General features: G+C 40.4%; 1 protein-coding gene across 3 annotated transcripts in view; it reads left to right on the forward strand.

Moving 5' to 3' along the window:
• Nucleotides 1–23,429, forward strand: part of ODAD2 (outer dynein arm docking complex subunit 2) — an 83,750-nt gene that overhangs the window by 35,411 nt on the left and 24,910 nt on the right. For all 3 annotated transcript variants that reach the window (XM_080975277.1, XM_080975276.1, XM_080975278.1), the window contains 8 exons: nucleotides 1,727–1,873; nucleotides 2,576–2,785; nucleotides 3,611–3,847; nucleotides 5,614–5,724; nucleotides 7,007–7,161; nucleotides 9,006–9,248; nucleotides 17,803–17,917; nucleotides 22,681–22,869. In XM_080975277.1, the coding sequence (XP_080831403.1) occupies nucleotides 1,727–1,873; nucleotides 2,576–2,785; nucleotides 3,611–3,847; nucleotides 5,614–5,724; nucleotides 7,007–7,161; nucleotides 9,006–9,248; nucleotides 17,803–17,917; nucleotides 22,681–22,869 (1,407 nt within the window). The remainder of the gene's footprint in view (nucleotides 1–1,726; nucleotides 1,874–2,575; nucleotides 2,786–3,610; nucleotides 3,848–5,613; nucleotides 5,725–7,006; nucleotides 7,162–9,005; nucleotides 9,249–17,802; nucleotides 17,918–22,680; nucleotides 22,870–23,429) is intronic.

A 23,429-nucleotide genomic window follows, 5' to 3' on the forward strand; every position in this document is an offset into this window, starting at 1 on the left:
TGTTCTTAACCTGAAACTGTTCTTAACCTGAAGCACCACTTTAGCTAATGGGGCCTCCCACTGCTGCCGCACTGCCAGAGCACGATTTCTGTTCTCATCCTGAAGCAAAGTTCTTAACCCGAGGTAGTATTTCTGGGTTAGCGGAGTCTGTAACCTGAAGCGTATGTAACCTGAGGTACCACTGTACTGTCTTTCTATCTTACAATACCCAAGGTGGTTTACAAGCTGAAGAAACAAAGAATGTACACCTTATAACAATCTAATGCAATGCAAAAATGTGATAATAAAGCATAACTTTAAAATAAGCAACGTACATGAAATAAAGTAACATTCAACAATCATTAGAGTAGTACAGAATAATATTAAATATCAGCATGTAAAAAATTAAACAGAAATCCACTCTTAACAATTACAATAAATAATTTTTAAACTACAATCAGTAAAACAACGGCAAGCCACAGTGCATAAAATAATACAATACAAATTGAGAAGCAGAGGCAGGTGGAAAAAGGCTCTTGAATGTCATTGTTGTATGTCAGCCACGATATAATAGATAAATATATACCCAGTGCTAGGAAGAGTATAGTTCAGATTTAGATATACCTTTGATTGAACAGACTTGGAAATATTTATACTTCACTGGTGCTGTCCAAATAAAGGAATAAAGAAATAAAATGACAATCTTTTTGGTGCCAGTCTCGCAGAACTTTTAATTTCAAATGTTCTAATGCTTTTAGATTGGACAAATTGGTTTCTTCTTACTGGTTTTAGGCTGGTCTTCGTTTAATTTTATGCTGATTTGTTTTTATGGTAGTTTTTGGTAAAATGTTTTGTTGGGTTTTGATCTTTATGTTGCTTTCATGGGGTTTGTTATATGGTTTTGTAGGATAGTGTATGTATGATATTGACTTTTGTAAACCACCCAGAGGGCTTTCTTCAGTGGGCGCTGTAGTAATAAAATAAATAATAAAAAGTAATCAGAAATGAATAAACAAATAGACTCTAACAAAAAGGACACAACAACGGAATGTCTAGGTGTGCTTTTTTATAACAAGAATACAAAGCTGAAAATGAATGAACTTCAGCTAAAATATTATGTTCATTTTTCACATGGTCTAGTAGTCCTTCCCCTGCCCACCCCCCTAATATTCTTAAGAGGGTCTCTTAACCAGTCTTAAGAGAGTAGCTGGAAGTGGGGAGGCATAAAAAGGTCCTCCTTTCCTTCCATTCTGCAGTTTTAATCTGAAATCTTAGGTGCACTACTGCACCCAGAGCTCAGAAACAGCTCGCACTAATGAAATTCCCTGTTGCAAAATGCACCTAGAACAATGGGAGTTTTGAACAGTGAGTCCAACCCCCTGCAGTCAGGAATCTCAACTATAGCATCTGTTACAGATGGCCATCGAACCTCTGCTTAAAAACCTCCAAGGAAGGAGAGTCCACCACCTTCCGAAGGAGTTCATTCCACCGTCGAACAGCTCTAGCCATCAAAAAGTTCTTTCTCATGTTTAGTCGAAATCTCCTTTCTTGTAACTTGAATCCATTGGTTTGAGTCCTACTCTACAAGCTTGCACCATCTTCCATGTGACGGCCCTTGAGATAGATGAAGATGGCTATCATATTGTCTCTCAATCTCCTCTTTTCCAGGCTAAACATATCCAACTCCCTCAACTGTATAGTACAAAGTTGTATTTAATTGTACATTTTAAATTTCTCTGTTTTGTAGGCTGGCAACCAGACAGCTACTGTAATTGCATTGTGTTCAATGAGAGATTTCAACTTGTCTCAAGAAACTTGTCAGTTGGCAATCAGAGATGTTGGCGGCCTTGAAGTGCTGATTAATTTGCTTGATACCGAAGAAATCAAATGTAAGGTGAGTTCAATTGTCAGATTGAATTGTGCTTTATATGGATTCTAGAAGCTGCTGTCCAGCAATTGTATATTTACTTCCAGGACAGATACTTCCCAATTAGCACTGGGTCTCTTACTCCTTAATGCAACTACAGCTTAGTATTTTCCGTAATATAACACGAAAATAAAACGACTCTGAACTTCAGAGCCGTTCTCAGTCTCCCTCAAAATTCTTTCTAGCATTTATGAAGTTGCTCTCCTTTCAGAATGAAAAGTAAGAAACTGGGATGTTAACCACAGTTAACCGTAGCTTAGCTCAGCTGAAACTCAAAAAAAGATGGTGGAATGGTAGATTTCTGTTGTGTAGACATCTTCCTTTCAGCAACACAAGACTGCTAAGGCACTTGTTTTAGTGAGTGTTCATTCTGGTTTTGTTTGCAGGAAGGTTAGATGACATTGTGTCAAAGGAAGTGTTATCCCATACTTTCTAGTGCCTTTTTCCTGCTACTTTCCTTATCACGAGTCAGGAGGCAGTTGCTGCTTAGCCCTGCTTTCCCCATCCATTCTGGGGACAATCTCATAAGAAAGCAGCCTCACTATCCCACATGATTTTACCTTCTTTGCATTCAGCTGTCTACCCGTACAGTATTTTAGCGTATGTTACTTGAATAATCAAACTCTATATCCACGTTAAACAATCTTGTGTAATTTCTTCTCTGATTAGATTGGCTCATTAAAAATCCTGAAGGAAATTAGCCAAAATCCACAAATCAGACGTACAATTGCTGATCTTGGAGGATTACAGATCATGGTTAAGATACTTGATTCTCTAGACCAAGATCTGAAATGTTTGGCAGCTGAAACCATAGCTAATGTGGCCAGATTCAAGAGGGCCCGAAGAACAGTCCGGCAGCATGGTGGAATCAAGAGACTAGTAAGTAGACCTGATAAACAACAATAAATCTTGGCATCACAGTTTTCATCTTCACTTTATCTTCTTTTGTTATTTTGATAGCAGGTAGGCATTTCTGCAACATCATCTTTGCTTCAGTTGCTCCAACCCAGAAATCAATGTTGTGGTAGCTTCTATTCCTTTGCACATGCCAATCCTTTCATTGGAAAGTTTATAGTATAACTTATAACCTGCCTTATTTCAAGAAAAAAAATACTCAAGGCAGTGTCTTCAGTAAACACTCTGAAACAACACACTAAAATTATAATCCCAGCATGATTTTAAAATTCTAAAATAAAAAAACCAATTTAAACTAACAGGAAAGGATGGTCAGAATTTATATACGTAAGTTCAAATGTACCAATGAATGTCAAATGCCTTACAAGCTAAAGTTATCATTATTTGCGCCACAAAGCTAAGATATGGGCAAAGTTTCTTAGGGAAGGAATTCCAGAGGCTTGAACTAAGCATTTTAAAGGCCATGCTGGCCACAGGGAGTCACAAAACACACCTCTCAGAAGATGCATGTAAAAAAGCCTTTGCCACAGAATCTCAGTAGGCATTCATGGTAGTGGAAGTATGGCAGCCTTCAGATGCTTTGATGTTTTAGACAACTTCTTGAATTGGGCCCGAAGCTAATGTCAGTGTGAGAACAGGTGTAATCTCTCTCTTTCACTCACCTTCAGTACATCAGTTACAGGCAGATACGTCTTATGCACAATGCTGTTCTCTGGTATGGGCACACTACAGTAGCCTTTATTGCTGACATTCACTAAAGACAATAAGCGATCTGTCTTTTTCTATCAGGTTGGGCTATTGGACTGCTCATCAATGGGATCGTCAAGTCTCACTCCACTCCAGGGGAAAGAGATTGAAGTGGCACGATGTGGAGCTTTGGCACTCTGGAGCTGTAGCAAAAGTTCCAGGAATAAAGAAGCAATACGTAAAGCCGGAGGCATCCCCCTGCTGGCTCAGTTACTGAAGTCCCCCCATTCAAATATGTTAATACCTGTAGTAGGAACTTTGCAAGAGTGTGCGTCTGAGGTAAGCATCTGAGCTTTTCTGCAGGTGGAAATTGAGCAGAATCTGAGATCCAGCAAAAAGTATACAAATGCTTTAAAACTGTGGGGTTTTTTAAAGCACTACGAATGATATTTAACAAATATCCCACAAAATATTGAATGAATTCAGTTAATAAAATAGCTCTTATCTCAGGTTCATTCAGTTATTTTTTTAAACATCTTAATGAATAAAAATGTTACTCCATCTATGGCTACAGAGCCAGTGTGGTGTAGTGGTTAAGAGCGGTAGATTCGTAATCTGGGGAACCGGGTTCGCGTCTCCGCTCCTCCACATGCAGCTGCTGGGTGACCTTGGGCTAGTCACGCTTCTCTGAAGTCTCTCAGCCCCACTCACCTCACAGAGTGCTTGTTGTGGGGAAGGAAGGGAAAGGAGAATGTTAGCCGCTTTGAGACTCCTTCGGGTAGTGATAAAGCGGGATATCAAATCCAAACTCTTCTTCTTCTTCTACAATTAAACATTACACAATACAAAATGAAAATAGCATATTCTGCCAATAGTCAAAGGGACACCTTAGCTTATACAGTGGTACCTCGGGTTACATACGCTTCAGGTTACATACGCTTCAGGTTACATACGCTTCAGGTTACAGACTCCACTAATCCAGAAATAGTACCTCAGGTTAAGAACTTTGCTTCAGGATGAGAACAGAAATTGTGTTCTGGCGCTGCGGCAGTGGTGGGAGGCCGCATTAGCTAAAGTGGTGCTTCAGGTTAAGAACAGACCACCAGAACAAACCCAAGGTACCACTGTATCCTATACTGAGTTGGACATTTGGTCCACCTAGCTCAGTAGTATCTACATTAATGACAGCACCTTTCTGGGATTTCAGACGAGACTCTTCTAGCTTTACCTAGAGACTGAGCATTGGATCTTTGGCATGTAAAACATGTGCTCCAACACTGACCTATGGCAAAAGCTCAAATTACAATGAAAAAAACCCTTATACGCTTTTGAGTATGCCTGCATTTTTTATATTTAGCAACAGGCTGTATAACCATGCAAAAGTCCCCTGTTACCTGTTGCTAGATCAAGCACTCTAAACACACCAGTTTCTAGATTCATCTTCCCTTCTAAGAAGCACCATTCCAGTGCTGAACAGGTAGATTGATGTTACTTGCTTGCAGTGACAGAATAATTCATCTGCAACAAAAGTTATGTACTTTTCTTACTGGTTTAAATGGGAGTGCTAAACAACATACTGAAATGTATCCCATTGACCGTAATAAAATGACTTGACTTGAGTGAGACTTAAAAGTACTTAATCTTGGAAGCATGTCCAAGGTATGAAATACTGTACTGAAGTAGTTTCTTATAGTTTTTGTCTTAATTATTTGTTTCCTTCTACAACAAATGTTAAGATCAGACAAGGAGAAAACAGTGTTTAACATTTTTATCTAGAGAAGCATAACCTAGAATTATAATACCACAGGACAAATTATCTTCTGTTTATGAAGCTTAGGATCTTTGCTACAGAACTATGTGGTGGATTGTTCTAATTGGAGTCTCAGGACCACTTAGTATCTTGGTATATTTATGCCCATGGTGTGTGCTGCCATACTTGAAACAACAATTTTATTGTAAACAAGCTAGAGAGCGTTCCCTGTAAAGGTTCTGCATAAATACGATTTGGGTCATCAAGGTTCTGCTATCGTGTTTTGCATTTTGAATAATAGCAATTTATCTGTTAATACATCTCTTAACTTAATACATAAAACTTGCCTTTGTAGCCAAGCTACAGACTCGCAATTAAAAATGAGAAGATGATAGAGAATCTTGTGAAAAATCTGAACAGTGACAATGAAGAGCTTCAAATGCATTGTGCCAGTGCTATTTTTAAGGTAAGGGATGCTTCCAGGCCAGTTGAGGTTTACTGCATATTATGTCATCTAGTAATATTGCACAGGTTGGGCAATATTGGAAAGCGAGTTGTATCCTCCTACCCTACCAAGAGGACTGAAAAACTCCATAGTTAACATGAGTTTATAAGCATGATAGCGGTGAAGTAGGCAGACGAGTACTTCAACTAGAGCAAAAAGTTCCGTAAGGAATAGTAAGCAACCCAGTTCGCGACATGTCCATGCCTTGCTTTGTAAGATGCTGCCAACTGTATTGGATGCCCTAGTCAAAATGGCTACAAAGCATATAAAATAAGTAGAGCCTTGCAATTTCAACGGTACAGCTAGGAAGGTTACAAAGTCATCCAAACCCCCTTTGTGCCGGGCTGGGGCAGGGTTGGCTGGTGTGGAGCTTCCCTTTCTGTCTACCTGACGTGCAGGCTGGCGGAGGTACCCAAACATGTCAAACATGCCGGCAGAAGTGCTGAAATGGGATTTTTTGGGAAGGAGAGAGGGGCAGGACTGAGCTGTTGGTTGCTGTGGTAGCCCTGCTGCTGTCACATGATGCCATTGGGTTCTATTCAGCCCCAGCTGCTGCACAACAACCAGCCAGCCTCCCATCCTGTCCTCTGCGTGCAGCAGGACTGGGACTGCTGTAGTGGTTCCACTGCTATGTAAAAACCCTCTGGGGCAGCCTTTCTCAACCTGTGGGTCCCCAGATGTTGTTGAACTACAACTCCCATCACCCCTAGCTAGCAAGGCCAGAGCTCAGGGATGATGGGAGTTGTAGTCCAACAACATCTGGGGACCCACAGGTGGAGAACCGTTGCTCTCTAGGGTGGGTGGGTGGGTGTTGTTCCCTAATCTGGGACCCTGACGTTTAATGTGTTCAAAATGATTGAAGATCCTGAAATCCTGCTCCATAAAATGTCTGCTTCGAAGGGGATTCCTCATTGACTTTGTTATCGGAGACAGATCCATCATGGATGCAGGAGCAACCTTTAATAATGAAGTTAGTGGAGAAGTCTTCTGGCACAGGAGCAGCATATTCACACTGGATTGCAAATGAAGCTTTTGACTGGAAAAGGCTTTTGCGGTGCTTATGAAGCTGTTGATTACATACTAGAGACAAGGCTAAATGGGCCCAAGTTCCATTTAACTTATTATGACTTGAGCACGCAGCATTGCTCTGGATTGTTCTCATTACTTTCATTGTGGAAGCCTGTTTTATAGGCCTCAGCTATGTATGCTCGTACTTTTTCTGGCTTTCCCCCCTTTTACATAGTGTGCTGAAGACCAGGAAACACGTGAGCTCGTTAGGCAGCATGGAGGCCTCAAACCTCTTGCTACATTGCTTGGTAATTCTGGAAACAAAGAACTTCTGGCAGCAGTGACCGGAGCAATCTGGAAATGTGCAATCAGCAAAGAAAACGTGACAAAGTATGGATAACATTTTCACATTGTCAGCTATATATATTTAGCATCTTTTCATGTAGAGACAAAGCAAACATCCAAGGAAGAGAGATTTAACAGCTCTATGCATGATTAAAAGTCACCTTTTAGATGTTGCAAATGTGCATTTGTGTTCAGAGGTGGACCCTACTGTCTTGCGCCCTTGGCAAGAGGCTGTATTGGCACCCCCCCAAAAAAAAAACCCTTGCACCCTTGGCAAGGTGTAGCAGCACCTCCAAAGCTGGGAGAGACCATAGACAAGAAACTCAAAAATATTGCTTTTAGTTGCCTTTCATGCTCTGCCAGTGACTTCCTCTGCTCTGCTCCACCTGCTCCACCTCCGCTTTCATTGGTCTGCCTTCCTGCCTTTCTGCTTGCTTCTTTTCCTTCTGTCTCCTTCCTCCATCCCTTCCTTCATTCTCCCCCTGCCAGCCAGTGTGGTGTAGTGGTTAAGAGCGGTAGACTCGTAATCTGGTGAACAGGGTTCGCTTCCCTGCTCCTCCACATGCAGCTGCTGGGTGACCTTGGGCTAGTCACACTTCTCCGGAGTCTCTCAGCCCCACTCACCTCACAGAGTGTTTGTTGTGGGGGAGGAAGGGAAAGGAGAATGTTAGCCGCTTTGAGACTCCTTCGGGTAGTGAGACTCCTTCGGGTAGTGATAAAGCGGGATATCAAATCCAAACTCTTCTTCTCTGCCTTTCTTCCCTCCAAACCCCTCTGCGTGCTCCACTCACCACCAGCCAACTAGGGAGGGTTCTTTCAGTGACCAAATGCCTGCACCAAGGTGCCCAGGGGAGCCTGCATGCCTTGCCTGGCTGCCCAGAGCAGCAGAGGAGCTATCCTATTTTGTTAAGAGGTGCTGCTAGCTCTCATGAATATAGACATGTATTTTAAAGAATTGTGACAGCGATTTTTGTATTTTATTTAAGGATATTTTAAGCATCCTCTTTTGGTCCCATGGCAGGGTACAAGAGCAAGTAAAAAAAAAAAGCCTTGCCATCCTAGAGAGGCCACCCATGGAGCCACACAGCCACTCATTACTATTTATTAAATTTGTATATTGCCCTGTACCCACAGGTCCTTAATTGCAGCAGCGCACTAATAATGCTCACTAAAATGACAGTTGCCAGTTCTAGAGAGAGAGAGGTTTCCATATTTGTCGTGCCACCATACAGCATACCCTATCCCATGTACCTCCCCTGGAGATGGGAGAACCTTCTGCTATATCTGTATTATATATAATTCAACTTCAAATCTCTTTAAGAACTAATTAAAGGATTGTGAGAAGTATAGAAAAGGCTAAGGAATTTCTACTGGAGTTTTCAACACCTTCCTCAAACTCAATAGTTCCCTGTGGTTTTAAAGTTAACAATTACAGCTAAACTGATTTCAAATTACCGTACTGACAAGAATATAAGCCTCACTTTCCTCCCCAAATTCCAACTGTGAAAAGTTAAAGTGCGGCTTAAATTCGTGACCTTACAAAAATAGGCTTTTACGATCCTGCTGCTGAAACAGACATACGGTAAAACAGAACAGGTGTGAGTTCCTGTGGAATTTTAAGGAAGCAGCTTATATTTGGGTATTGTCTTTTTTTTTCTTGCCCCCCCCCCTTGAATTTTAAAGGTGTGGCTTATATTCAGACCAATACGGTACTTTAAACGTGTAGTGCAGATATGCCCTTAAAGCACAATGTAACACCAATGCTTTTTAAAGAGTTCCTGAAATATTGTGCCCAATTTGTGATTTTGGAAGGATTAGCTCCATAAATGTTTTCAGGATATATCGTTCTGGTGAAGTTAACGCTGATTCTTTACTTTATTTTGTTTTAGATTCCGGGAGTACAAAGCTATAGAAACTTTGGTTGGCCTACTAACAGATCAGCCAGAAGAAGTCCTTGTGAACGTTGTTGGAGCGCTGGGTGAATGTTGCCAAGAACAAGCAAATCGGAGCATTATCCGCAGATGTGGTGGAATCCCATCCCTTGTCGCTTTACTCACTGGAACCAATCAGGCTCTCCTCGTAAATGTCAACAAAGCAGTGGGATCCTGTGCAACAGAACCTGAAAATATGATGTAAGTAGTAGTGGTGGTGGTAGTTGTAGTGGTAGTTGTTGTTGTTCATTAAATTTATATACCACCATTCATCTGAAGATCTCAGGGCGGTTCCCAAGATAAGAACACAAAAGCACAAAAAAACCCCCACAAAAATAAATGGTTAAAACAAAATGAAGCAATAACTCCACAAACACATCTAAAAGACAGTAGAATATTAATCATCCAAAAGCCTGGTTGAAGAGGATTGTTTTTACCTGGAGCCTAAAGATGTACAGTGGTACCTCGGGTTAAGTACTTAATTCGTTCCGGAGGTCCGTGCTTAACCTGAAACGGTTCTTAACCTGAAGCACCACTTTAGCTAATGGTGCCTCCTGCTGCTGCCACGCCGCCGGAGCACAATGTCTGTTCTCATCCTGAAGCAAAGTTCTTAACCTGAAGCACTATATCTGGGTTAGCGGAGTCTGTAACCTGAAGCATATGTAACCAGAAGCGTATGTAACCTGAGGTACCACTGTATAATGAAGGCACCAAACAAGGAAAGGTTCCTCGTTTTTTTTATAAACAAAATGTTGCTCATACATTGGAACAGAGGCATCGAGTTGTGCCCAACATTGGGCAGGGGGCGTGTGTGTGTGTGTGATATGTCACGTCATCACAACATCATGCGACTGTCACAGACACCATGCAGCATCTCCCAAGGCGGCTGAGCACAGCGGACAAAAAGGGAGGAGGGAGATGGGCGGGCAAGGAAGGACTCGGCCTCTTCTGCCCCCTCAAGATTGGAGGGCCTCAGCCCCAGCCCAGCAGACTTAGGGGGACTGAAGATGCCTCAGCCCTATAGACCTGTCATCTATGCAATGGAATATCCTGGTTTATCATATTTATTACAGAATTAAAATATTTGGCTGTGAATGAGGCTCCAGTGGTTCAACAAAATAGATTCTTTTTTTGTGAAGTCAGTGATGGACATGAAATATACTTACAAATATTACAAGCATAGAAGATGTAATGTAGTATTTGTAATGTTTGGCCCAAATCCAAACAACTTCTTTAGCTTAACCCAGTGGAATAAAAAAAATGTTGTTGTTTAAATGGAACTCCTAGGTGTCATATTACAAACTGCTTTGTAAACTCCCAGTGGAAGAAAGGAGACAGCAGCTGTTCAGAGCTGTGAGCCACATTTGATGAATCTTTGGGTCTTTGGCCCCTGTGTCCAAACATACAGTAATGTAAACATGGAAGCCAGATTATGTAGAGAGAGGTTCTTTTATTGGGAAAGTAATTTTGCTGAGCTTCGATAGTCCACTTTGTAAATCAGAAGAATTCACTTGCATTCTAATATTATTTTATATATACACCTACATACACCCACATTGTACAAAGATATGCAGGAGAACTAAATAATAATAGTATCTAATATTAAGATAAATATCAGTACCTTCCAAGGTTTGGAAAATTCAAGCCTGATAAGCCTACAAAGCTACCTTATAGTGACTCAGACCACTGGTCCATTTAGTGTAGTACAGTCTTCTTCAGAAAGCAGCGGCTTTCCAAAGTCCATTTCACCTGAAGATGCCAGAATTTACTGCCTCCAGGCCATATGCTCTACCACCAAGCTGTGGCCTCTGCCCAGGTAATATCTGAATCCTAGCCACCTAAAACTGGACTATAAATTTCTGTTTTGAGGTGCTTTTGGGTGAAGTATGTTTGCCAACTTTTCTGCACATCTAGGCTTGAAAAAATAATTTGCATACTTGGAGCTCTAAGAGTGCTTTCCTGAAGTGCTATTTAAACTGAATATTTCAGTAGCTGTACATGGAAACTAAACAAATACCAAACTAATTTTTCTTCCCCCACCCCCCTGCATTGCACACTATGATCGTGAACTGAAGAGGGCTGGTGTTTTATAAAGAGAACTGTTGATATTTGACTTGCATAATGTAAAGCTTGTACAGTTTGAGGCTCCAGCATTAAAATTTCATGAGAAATGTTCCAGTAAAATGTTCAGGTCAGCTTTTGCTTTTACTCTATATGAGGAAAGTCACAGTTCTCTGCTTATATATCAACAAGGTTGCAAGGAGATAGCTATCTTCTGCTCCTCCTGTTCTGTTTTGCCTAAATCACTTGATATTCACGGAGCGGTGCAGTGATTCTGATTGCCTGAATGGGGCATTTGTTTCCATGCTTTGGCTGTCACCCAGTGGCAAGATAGTGCAGAAGTGTAAACATGCCATATGTACATGAACAGGGCTAGTCAAGTGGTAGAAAGGGGTGCATAGATTGAATCACTTGCACATCGTGTCTCACAAAGAATTGTAGATGATCGTAGATTATTATTTTTTTAATTAACCTAATAGAGGCAGTGCCATAAATCAGCAAATAAATCCAAACAACCAATCGGCAGAAGCAAAACGCCAGGACTGCTTTGCTGCTTAGAGCCTATTGCTCTTCTGTCCATTATGGACAGCTTCATGCTGAAATGCAGTCAACAAAAGAACCCAAATCAACCCAAATTGATGCCTAAAATTGTGGTCTTTCAAAGCTCAGCCTGTTTAAGAGAGAGAAAATGCTGATAGTTTAAGCAAAAATAAAAATTGGGCCATTTTCCTCTAACTGAATTATGGTTCTGATCTCTCTTCTTTTCACTACAGGAAGCATTCACTGTATTAGCTTGCAGTCCTGAGCCAGAATTTGCTCTTTTCAATAAAATGCAGGTGCTATGTATTAGAAGATTTGGTTTATGATTGAGAAAATGAATTTCTGAGGAAGAAAAACCAGAAGATTCTATCCCTTTTTTCAGTGGCTTAAAAGGTGTCCCATTTTTAACATAAACAGGAAGAAAGGTTGCTCAGCCCCAGTATTAACTATGATGCATTAGAGAACGTTAAGGATTTTCAAAAGGTGTTAACATGTGCACTAATGTTGATCTCGTTATCTACAGATGTCTTATTTGTAGATACTGGTAACTATAAAACTGAGGGCAATAAAGTCATGTTTCACATTTCAAAGTTCAAATTAAATGGTTGTGCCTCCAAACCTTGCTGTATATTCCCTCCCCAATAACACACAAGTGGAAAGGGGGAATTAATAAGAAGAAGCAGTGCAGACAAGATATGGAAGATAAAACAGGCTCAGTGAGCAGACAGCCTGCAGCATTCTGTAAGGATTTACCCAGTTTTTGGAATGCAGTAAACTGGAGTGGAGTAAATTTTCTCTTGTGTCAGTTGACTCAGTCATGTGTTTTCAGTATAGTAACAGCCTGTGTCCTCTGATGCCCAGAGTTTCAGTGCAAACAGCAACTGTGAAGTGTGTCACACAGATCACTCCGATTTTACTAAATCATGCTATATAGGCCATCCACAGGGCAATGAAACTAGTTCTGTCATAAATAGTTCTTTGGAGATTAACTTGAATCTGTTCTTGGAAAATTGTTTCCAACTGTAGTTGTGTTAGTGATGTTAGTGATCCTTTACAGTCTTTAATTCTATCGTCCATTTACATTTTTTGTTAGGTTTTATATTGCCTTTTATTCAACATCAAACCTAACTATTGGTGTTATGATTTTGAATCTTATGCACTAAAATGAAAGACCTTTTCTAACCAGCTTGAGCCCCTGATTTACCATACTATTTATCAAAGCCATTTGTAACCATTTTTTTTTGTTTTGTTTTATGTTTAAAAGAGTTGCATTGTGGTTTTCAAAAAGATGAGATTGTGCTTTGTAAGACTTGGAACCTGTAATCTTACCAAGGAGCACTATATACCATGTGTATGTATATATATATATATATATATATATATATAGTCAGTATAACACTGTTTACATTTGTGTATGTGGTCTCAGTTGGCAGCAGATGCAGTCAGACTTCTCAAGAGCCCTGGCATAGAATGGCGTAACAAAAAAGAATGATAGATATAAGAAACAGATGTTGAGGGTGTGTGCATGTGTCTTGGGCTTGTTTATCCTGGAAATATTCAATATCAAATTATTAGAGCACAGAAATGGCTTGCTGTAGAATAAGATTGTTAACATGTAGAAAGAGAGACTTCATTTAGAACTGCTCTCTTGGCAGTAAAACTGATTTAACCCTGGCAATTCAGGAGATCTTCAAATGGCTTTTTGGTTAAACAAGCAACTGCCCAAACAATAATCAAGGTCTAGCCAATATATTCCAATATAAATTACACAAGCAATCAATTCTGCTGTGTAGCCAAGATTGGCTTATGTACAGCAGTATTTTAAGAAACCATTAGACGTGCTGTGTTGAATCATATCCTGTCAGGGGTGTTTGGATGAGCCTCAGCCACAGCTAGTCTGCAAAACACAGCAGAAGGCAAAGTCAAATGGAATAATGTCCCCAGGACCTCTAGGTAAACATGTGGTGCCGGAAGACTCCTCAGGAGAATTGTGATCGGAATAGATGCAGCTCTTAAGAAATACAAATGGCAGATAAGGAGGTCAGATGAGTCAGATAGACAAATAGATCAGAAGCTGACAAACAGCTTGAACAGGATTCCAGGAAGCAGGCAGGCAGGTAGAGAAACTCCCCCCCCCCCATAAAAATCACCCCATCCCTATTTAATATATTACATCAAATATTTGTTTGTTCAAGATGTTAACTCCTGCCTAACCAGGTGGACATGATATATGTCTCCATCTTGGAGACTCAAACCAACAGCCCCACAGAAGTAGCAGCTTGGACATGTGATGCAAACTCTTCCTATGTTTCCCAAGAGTCTTGCTAAGTAGTCCAAGTTATCAACTATAGTAACAACAGCCAGTCAAGCTGATCAGCAGGAAGCAAATCCTTACTCATAAGCTTGGCAGCCAACACCCAACCACCCCTAAGGCTTCTCAGAGCCTAGTGAGAGAAGCTTTCATGAGACCCACCTTCATGTGGACCCAGTGAGTTGGTTGCCCTTTTCTAATATCCCCTGTGAAGCACGGCCTCAAGCAACTTCATTTAATTACAGCCTTCTTAACAGACAGTTCTCCGGATGCCATAGAAGTGGAAGCCTCCTGCCACTGGAGAGAAGATGTCTAGGCTGAAGCAATTTCACCAGAAGCTGTGGAGAGAGCCTCTCGGTCTGTACTGGTCCAAACTTGTTCCTGCCAAAAATGAAGGCAAGAAGCATTCTACCTCAAAACAATTCCTCCCATCTCTCTTTTCCTATGTTTACTATAGCAGGAGAAGTAAAACTGGCATTCTTCTAAGGTTGAAGAGCAGTTCCAGAATTCAGCAGCTCTCTGGGAAGAAGCGTTCTTCCTTCTCTCAACGCACCCCCCCCTCCAATACCAGCAAAAGAAACCTTTCAGAGTTTGCAGAGATCTGGAGCAAAAGAGACATGGACATAATTGAGCAATGTTTACTGAATGGTGGCATAACAAAGCATATTTTTCACATGATCCAAAATACTTATTTGAAATTATGTAAGACATACCAAATTATGAATGTTACGCTTTCAATTTATCCTTTTTTTGTTAATTTGCTTTGCAAATATATGTGATTTTTGTTAAACTGAATCAAAATTTAAAAATAAAGCGAGAATGAGAGACAGAGGTGCACGCATGAGCTCTGCAAATGATGACAGAATGCTAATCCCCAGAATTATCTTGTATCTCCTTGGATTGGCTTCTCCTTTCCGTCAAGCAAACCAAAGAAACAATGAAGAATCAAAAAAGCTCTCCAATATCTCATTCATGTTAAGGCCACAGAACCAGTTCCAAGTTAGAAGCTCTTCCTAGGAGTGTGTTTTGTTTTTGTGCATTTACTTTTATAAGGCTTCTTTTTTCATTTTACGGCTAATTGACATAGCCCTGGAGACAAGAAGGCACAGAGGAAGAAGAAGAAGAAGAAGAAGAAGAAGAAGAAGAAGAAGAAGAAGAAGAATTTGGATTTGATATCCCGCTTTATCACTACCCCAAGGAGTCTCAAAGTGGCTAACAATCTTCTTTTCCCTTCCTCCCCCACAACAAACACTCTGTGAGGTGAGTGGGGCTGAGAGACTTCAGAGAAGTGTGACTGGCCCAAGGTCACCCAGCAGCTGCATGTGGAGGAGCGGAGACACGAACCTGGTTCATCTTTCAGCACCATTGCAAGGGAATGCTTTGTCCCCTGAGCTTGTACTGCTATGAGTTAGTGTGACAGTGTGTGATACAGGATCAAGCAGTCTAGTGCATGGGGGTCTGGAGCTATCAAGGCCGACCAAGTATAGATAGACTAGTTCAGATAATGGAGGCAGAAAATGTGTGCAGAAAGGAAGACAAGTTCAAGGCAGTATAACGTTACAGCAGCCATAGAAATGGTGTTAAACTGGTATTTTGAAGGCTAGCAGAGTGCCCCAGGTGGTGTTTCAAAAGATAATGCTCTTGAATCCACAGTAAAGCATGGATTCATTGGGTGGTCTTGATCCTTTTACTATGATTTGTCAAGCTACATTTTCTAACTGTTAATCTGTGATTTCTAATGGCCAGCCACTCGGGGATTGATATGAGAAGCAGTAAGAAGCACTCTGCATACTTTTTAAGTGTTCTACAGATGATGATAAAATACTGGTTCTAGATACACAATGGTACCTTGGTTTTCGAACATAATCTGTTCTGGAAGACCATTTGAGTTCTGAAACATTTGAAAACCGAAAACTCAGACCGGAAGCCTCAAAACAGAAAACTCAGTATGGAAGCCACATTTCCTGTTCGACACATGAATGAAGACACATGCTTTGGGGTTAATGGGCCACAGCTTTATAAATATCAGGTCTTCAACAGGCAGAAAACAGCACGTTAGAAGAGCAGGTGATGGAAATCTAGCCAACTAGTAGAAACTGCCAACTGGCTTCGCGGAGGCAGATGTACCTGGTATAGGCCAAGAAGCAGGCAGTTCTGAGAAGACAGACTGACAGGTGAAGAGGGGGTGGCAGCACCTATTATAGTGGGTGGAGCCTCCTCCCAACCTGATGCCCCAAACATTTGTGCACTGGTGTTTTCCCTCTGCATAGGAATCTCCATTCCACAGTCATATGAGGAGAAATCCACCCCTTGCTAAACATGTCAGAGGACAGTGGTGGACTTTGGGCTCTCAAATTTCAGTAATGCCCTGTATAATGCTGAAATTTAGCACTCCTCTTGCGATCTGTTCTACAGCATTGTTGTGGTGCAACTGCACTGGTTGTGGTACCCTAAAACCGCCTCTGCAGAGAAGGATTAGCATAATCCTTTTATATGTTCTTGTGTGTACTGTATTGTCATCTTATCACCGCTTTGTGGTCTAAACTTGGATTTCCTCTGTGTTTTTTGAAGTTGCTGTTCTTTGTACTGGCCATGTAAATCGGCCTGCCTTGTTTTAACATTTCACATTGTCCTTGCTCCTCTCCAAAATACCTGGATGCTGGAAGCAAAATTATATAACCAGGTTGCATCAATTTAAATAAAGCTGTACTTACTTTAGACAGAGAGTTCGTGTCCTAAATCATTCTGTCTGAATCAAAATAATTGTATGATTACGTACTTGCCTGATTTTCTACTTACTTTTCATTCCTGGCAAACTCATTTTACATAATGAACAGAAATTAGATGTTCTTGCTTGATTTTTTTACATGGGTAAAAATCTGTATTTTATTTTATTTCCAAAATAATGTATTCACAATTAAAGATGTGGACAAACTGTGTAGAATTAAACATTTGAGGTTATAAATCAAAGTATGCCTGATTGTCTTTATCTTCACTTCATCTGCTTTGAGTTTTACATATCTTCCTGAACAAAGCCATGTTTGTAAAGGATATTAAGTTTTGTTTGGTCTTCCTCTTCGTTTTAAAGTACTCGGTGGACTTTAATATGAAGTTATGATCCCCTAGACTGATTGATATATAAACATAAGACAGATGGTTTAAAGATGACTCTGATGATAATTCATTTTTCAGCTAGACATGAAGATACTTTGATTACAGTATGTTTAAGCAATTATAACACGGTATTCAGTGTTAGTCTCGTCGGTAGGGAGCACATAGGAAACAAGTTGCACGTTATTCATGCCCAACAAAGGGTGCACTGTGGTGTGACCCATTTTAATTCCAAATGTTAGGTTAGCAACATAGAAATTTAAAATATGTCATACAGCAAGGTAAATAAATTAAACATAGACTCAATATAGAGTTAAGTACATAGTTTTTTGGCATAAATATTTGTTTTGGAAAGTATTTGTTGCTATATGAAAGAAACTAGTATGTTTGAATTTTGGTTCGACTTTGCATGCAGCTTGTTAAAAAAGTCACGTGGCTCATTTTTAAAGTTTACAAGGGTCCTAGCTATATAATGCCGTTTATTTTATTTTATACTTTCTAGAAAAGAATTTTAAGGTAAAGTGCTGGGGGCGGGGTGGGGGAATGTAGAGGATTCATTGAAAAAGTGTATCTCGTTCAAAGCCACATTTCTACAGATACGCTTTATAAACGATGTTGGGATGTTTCAATGATAAAACATGGGTTTACACATGGGTCTTGCGCAATAACCATCTAATAAATAGAATGTTAAGTATTATTTCAGTTGATATCTTCAATGCCTCTCTTTACTAGGATAATTGATCGTTTGGATGGTGTTCGTTTGTTATGGTCTTTGCTGAAAAACCCTCATCCAGATGTTCAGGCGAGTGCAGCCTGGGCTATTTGTCCTTGCATTGAAAATGCAAAGGTGAGAAAATATTTTCTAAGTATTTTACTAAGTTGATCATTAGTAGGAATCGGTGGGATGGCTGCTGATGGTACAAAGCCACTGACAGTTCCCTCAAATAAGGGAAAGCAATGATCTTTCCCTATGCATTTTGCAGGGGGGAAGGGGATCTAGCAGGGTACAATTGGATCCTGAACGCCTTGCGAATTGACACTTTGGCTCCCAAACGCCACTAACCCAGAAGTGAGTGTCCCGGGTTGCGAACGTTCTTTGGAACCCGAATGTCTGACAGGGCTTCTGTGGCTTCTGATTGGCTACCAGGAGCTTCCTGCAGCCAATCAGAAGCCGTGCTTTGGTTTCTGAATGTTTTGGAAGTTGAACAGACTTCTGGAACGGATTCCGTTCAACTTCCGAGGTACCACTGTATCTAGAAACAAGCCCAGAAAAGAACAAGACCTGGAAAGTTTATGTGTATACACACACACACCATCAGCGGCTGAAACTAAGATCAAAGAGATAGAGCTTCTCCATCTTTGGCTGCAGAGAATATAATCTATTGATTTCGATGCTGCCCATCTGGTGATACTTCATCTTTTTGAAATACCATCTCCTAGCTCCTGTAAGAGCCCCCGTTATTTTAAAAGCCACTGCTTTCTGAAACTCTAGAATCCTTCCATTGCCTATCAAAATTTTAGCCATGGTAAGCAAGGCAGCCCAAAGTTTACGCTGCTAAAATGAGGTTTTCTCAAAACATATATTAAAGCTACAGATTATTACCGTATTGATCTTAATTCCACGTTGTTACTAAATTGCTTTGATAGCAAACTTCCAACAACATTGGATTACATTACATACACTATTGTAAATTGCAGCATATCAAGACTTGCCTACAGCCCTTCCCACATTTTGGATCAGAGATGTTATTCAATTTGTATAACCTAGCTAGCATAATATGCCAGCAACTCAAAACTTTGCATTAAGCTTCTCTCATACCAGGAGAAGCGATAACCACCCAATACCCAAATATGCCATTACCTCTCCTCCAAGAGACAAGTATATCATCCCCAAGCAAGAGCAATGTTTAAAAAATTCACACCAAACATATAGTTCAGTAAAAAGGGTGGTAGTATTGAACTATAGATGCAAAAAGCTGTGATTATCAATTGCAAAATAGGCTCTCAGACTATGAAATGCAGGATTTAGATGTACTGATAAAGAAAGGGGGAAACCGAAGCTCTTCTTTACACTTCGTAATTTAACTGGGATTGAAACAAAACATGATTCTATGAAAACAAGAATAGCCTATAAATTCTGGTTTTCATCCAAATTCTAAACAATGCAGCAGATCAGAGGTGCTAAACCACTGGAGTCAGTGGAGAGCAAGCTGAGACATTCTATTCTTTCCTCTTACACTAGGTAGTCAAAATGCTTTTGATCCATATGGGCGAATGTGTTGCCTCTGGTAGGCTATATTTACGATTTTGTAGGACACTATCAAATGGATAATCCCCAAAACCTTGAATGCACAGGGCTGCAGGATTAAACAGAAAGCAAGGATGTTGCAGGAAGGAGTTGAAAATTACTGAATACTAAAACTAAGGCAGATAGTTTAGTTTTATGCTATGGTACAGGTCACAAAAGTGGTTCCCTGTATGGGGAAGTCTTCCCTGCCTTCCTCCATTACAAGCAGAAGTCCTGATATACCTGAGCTGCTTATATTGGTGCATAGAGGGAGGGAGGGTTGTGTTAGCCCAGCAGAGCATTTCTGTGTATTATGGCAAGCAGTGTTACTTTGCTTGGTGGTGACTAATGTTATTTTGTAGTGGTAGGGTATATATATAAAATTGAAACATTTATTTTAATATGTTTTATTAAAGAGAGAGAGAGAAGAGCGGCCAAGCAGGCAACAGAATCACCATAACAGAAGTAGATTTAGATTAATTAGCTGGTTAATTCAATAGCTACAAACCATAACGGTAGAAGTAATTGCTGTGACAGAGTGGAAGTGCATTAGCCAATCAAAGCAAATAATTATGAAGAATTGCAGTGAAAAGTGTTCTGAGCTCTGTTGATATTGGAAAGTCATTTTGTAGTCAAGATACTCCTTTATTCCCTATGCTGAATAATGTAAACATAAGAAACATTCAGAAATTACAAAGTTTTCCTTGTTTCAAGCATGCTTGCTCTGTTGATCCTAAACAAAGACAGATAGGATAAAAAAATGATTTAGACACTTTTAATTGTGGGTAATGGCCTCTTGAGCCGACCTCAACTTCTACATGCAAAAACTTTTCTTCATATTACCATTATTATTTTCCGTATTTCAGTGAGAAAGTTAGTTTGATTTCCCCCTTAATTTTGAGTACTTAAAAATAATGGAAAAAATTGTTTCTGAGGCTATGCTTGTTTATTGCTATGTTTCTCCCAGTCCATTCATATTTCAGCACATAAAACTGTGAATAAAATAGGAGTGGGAAGAGTTCTGTACTGTGCTCTGAGCACACATAGGAGACAGAGAATGTGCTACCTTCTCCATATTACTTGAAGGCATTTAACCATGCAGCATCTCTATATAGCATGAATGATGCCATTGGCCTTGCCGGGGGGGAGGGGGCAGTTTTGCCAGAGTGCCAGCCAATCAGGAGTGCCTGTTTTCCCCAGTGTGCGTCTCTGAGTGACACTGTGCTCAGTTCCCCAGTAGTCTGCAGCAAGGGATTAGCCCAGGGGTCAGCAAACTTTTTCAGCAGGGGGCCGGTCCACTGTCCCTCAGACCTTGGGGGGGCAGACTATTTTTTGGGGGGAAAATTAACAAATTCCTAGGCCCCACAAATAACCCAGAGATGCATTTTAAATAAAAGCACACATTCTACTCATGTAAAAACATACTGATTCCTGGACTGTCCGCAGACCGGATTTAGAAGGCGATTGGGCAGATCTGGCCCCTGGGCCTTAATTTGCCTACCCATGAGTTAGCCAGTTACCTTTGTAAAGCCCTTTAAGGGTGCTTCAGTGTGTCCCCACAGCCAGCAAAGCCAAGAAGGCATGCTTTCCTTCTTCATGTTGCAAAACCTCAGGGACCAGTAGGTTAATTTGGCTGAATGAGATAGCAGTACTGATTTGATAAATTTGGAAGGTGCACTGAGTTGGTTTAGCAATCTGAGGCATCTTTATGGCAAGAGGATCTTTACATATAGGGGCCACTAAACCTCATTATGGAGCTTGACCACTCATGAAGGAGTCACCTAATATGGCAGAAAACACTTCTGGCCCACCAGGCTCCTGTCTATAGGACTGTGTGCCCCGCTCCCCGCAGGAATCAAAGTTGGCCATCCTTATATAGCTATTTGCCAAGACGTTTGCCTCATGTGTTTATCTCTTACGTTATGCCATTAGTTTTCCTTTCTCATATAATGATACTTTATGAAATGCAAAAGAGGCAAACTGAACCTTCTCCCCCTTCCTGCCCTCCGGTAAAGTCGGGTGTGCTGCAAAATGGCAAACCATGGAACGGGACAGGGACAGGTCTCCAGAAGGAAATGGAGTCCACAGAGGACTCTTGGTAACTCAAGTTTATTTGCTCAACCACACCATCACATTTTTGGGCAAAAGTAGCCAGAGTTGATAAATTGGCTTTGACATCTTAAGCTTTCTAAGATATTCTAAAAGGAAAATACTACTGTGTTGTTTTTTTATTGGGAAGCTTTTATCTATGAGGGTAGAATATTTATAAACACGGTGCCTTTTCAAAGCAGCATTTAGTTTACAGTACTTCAAACTCAGAAGAGAGTCTCATTCCGAGAACTGAAAGAGGTCTCAAACTTCAGTATTTTGGCAGACCAATATATATGTCAAGGAATGTTGATATTAAAATCAACAAGTGATGATGATCTGGTCCTGCAAATCACATGGTCCACAGCACCCCAAAGATTCCAGTGGATAGGGCTCACTCAAAAACTGACTTTTGATGTGACCTTGGGGAAGCTTGTTTATTCTTCAGTGTTGCTCTTGTACACATCTGTAATGAGGGGTCTTTTCCCCAGCCTAGACTGTGAAGGGGTGCGGGGAGAAACCTGATTTAGGATTATTATGAGAATAGTTCTGAGAAATGAAGAAATGTAATATGTAACTGAGGGACCTCTCCACAAATATACTCTGCAGTTATTCATGAGGTTACAGTGACTAGAGAAATTGCTGCCATGATCATGGGATAAGAATAGATGCTGAATATACAGGGGTCCCTTTACCTTTACTTATACCATATTTATTCTCCTATAGTACATTCACATTTTACATTTCTCTGTAGGAGGGCATGTCTGATGTAGGCTGCTCAATATTCACATAAATCCTGACACAACACAGACAACATCTCAGGATTCACGTTACTTTACAATGCAGCTCATATTGATTAGTTGTGGTTTGGATTTGTACAGTGAAAGGTGCATAGGAACACTTTTGGTATTCAACCAACCATCAGGTTTGGACCACTGCAGGCTGTGCTTGGATTAAGTCCTTAATCATGGTAACAACAGGTCCATTGAAATCAACGTGATTTAGCTTTAAATCCTAGCTTTAATTTCCGTTGTCTACTCTCAGCATGACTAAGCCTGGAAACAACCCATAATGGACAATCACATTTGGAAACTGAGAGAAAGAACGGGCAGTGAAATTAGCTCTAAAATGGAAAAACAAGAGCAAAAGCAACTTGCGTTTTCATAGAACCATTGTTTACATTAAATGGAGATTTAGCCAATTAAGTAAATTGTTTTGTTTTGTTATTCACTCAGGATGCTGGTGAAATGGTTCGTTCCTTTGTTGGTGGCTTAGAGCTGATAGTCAACTTATTAAAATCAGAGAATAAAGAAGTTCTGGCAAGTGTGTGTGCTGCTATAACCAACATAGCAAAAGATCAAGAGAATTTAGCTGTTATAACAGATCATGGTGTTGTCCCTTTGTTGTCCAAACTAGCAAATACAGTAAGTAATGCATTTTTTGTAATATGTTTTAACAATTGCTAGCTTACTGAAACCTGCTGCATGATGGCATCCTAAGTGTGGCTGCTGAAAGTACTCACTTTATCACAGAATGGGGGGGGGGGGGGACAAAGTGCATTGGGGAAAAACTAGGATATTCTGTTAAAAGTGAAAACTTTGAGAGGGCCAGAATTAAAGCCTTTTGGTATGGGCTTTACTGTGAAGCAGCTGAGGAGACCAGGACCTTACGTCTTTAAACTACAAAGAAACACAGGATGACCTAGAGACTAGGCAGAGAAATGCAATTTCTTTATGTGCTGCATTTTGTTCTTGAAATGATGTATTTACCTAGCCTTCATTTTATTTTTTAAAATGATACTTCCTTGTTTACTCACTTTAATACATGGTTTAAAAATCAGTTTATAAGGCTCATGTGCACAGAACACTTAACCACAGTTTAGCACTATGTGGATAAGCCTCAGTGAGCCTTAGCTAAGCATTTGGCTCACACACTGCCCCTTTCACTCTCATCCTCCTGCAAAACCAAGAGGAGGACTTTTGCC

This window comes from Podarcis pityusensis (genome assembly GCF_964106645.2).
Source record: "Podarcis pityusensis genome assembly, chromosome: 12".
Classification (NCBI taxonomy): domain Eukaryota; kingdom Metazoa; phylum Chordata; class Lepidosauria; order Squamata; family Lacertidae; genus Podarcis; species Podarcis pityusensis.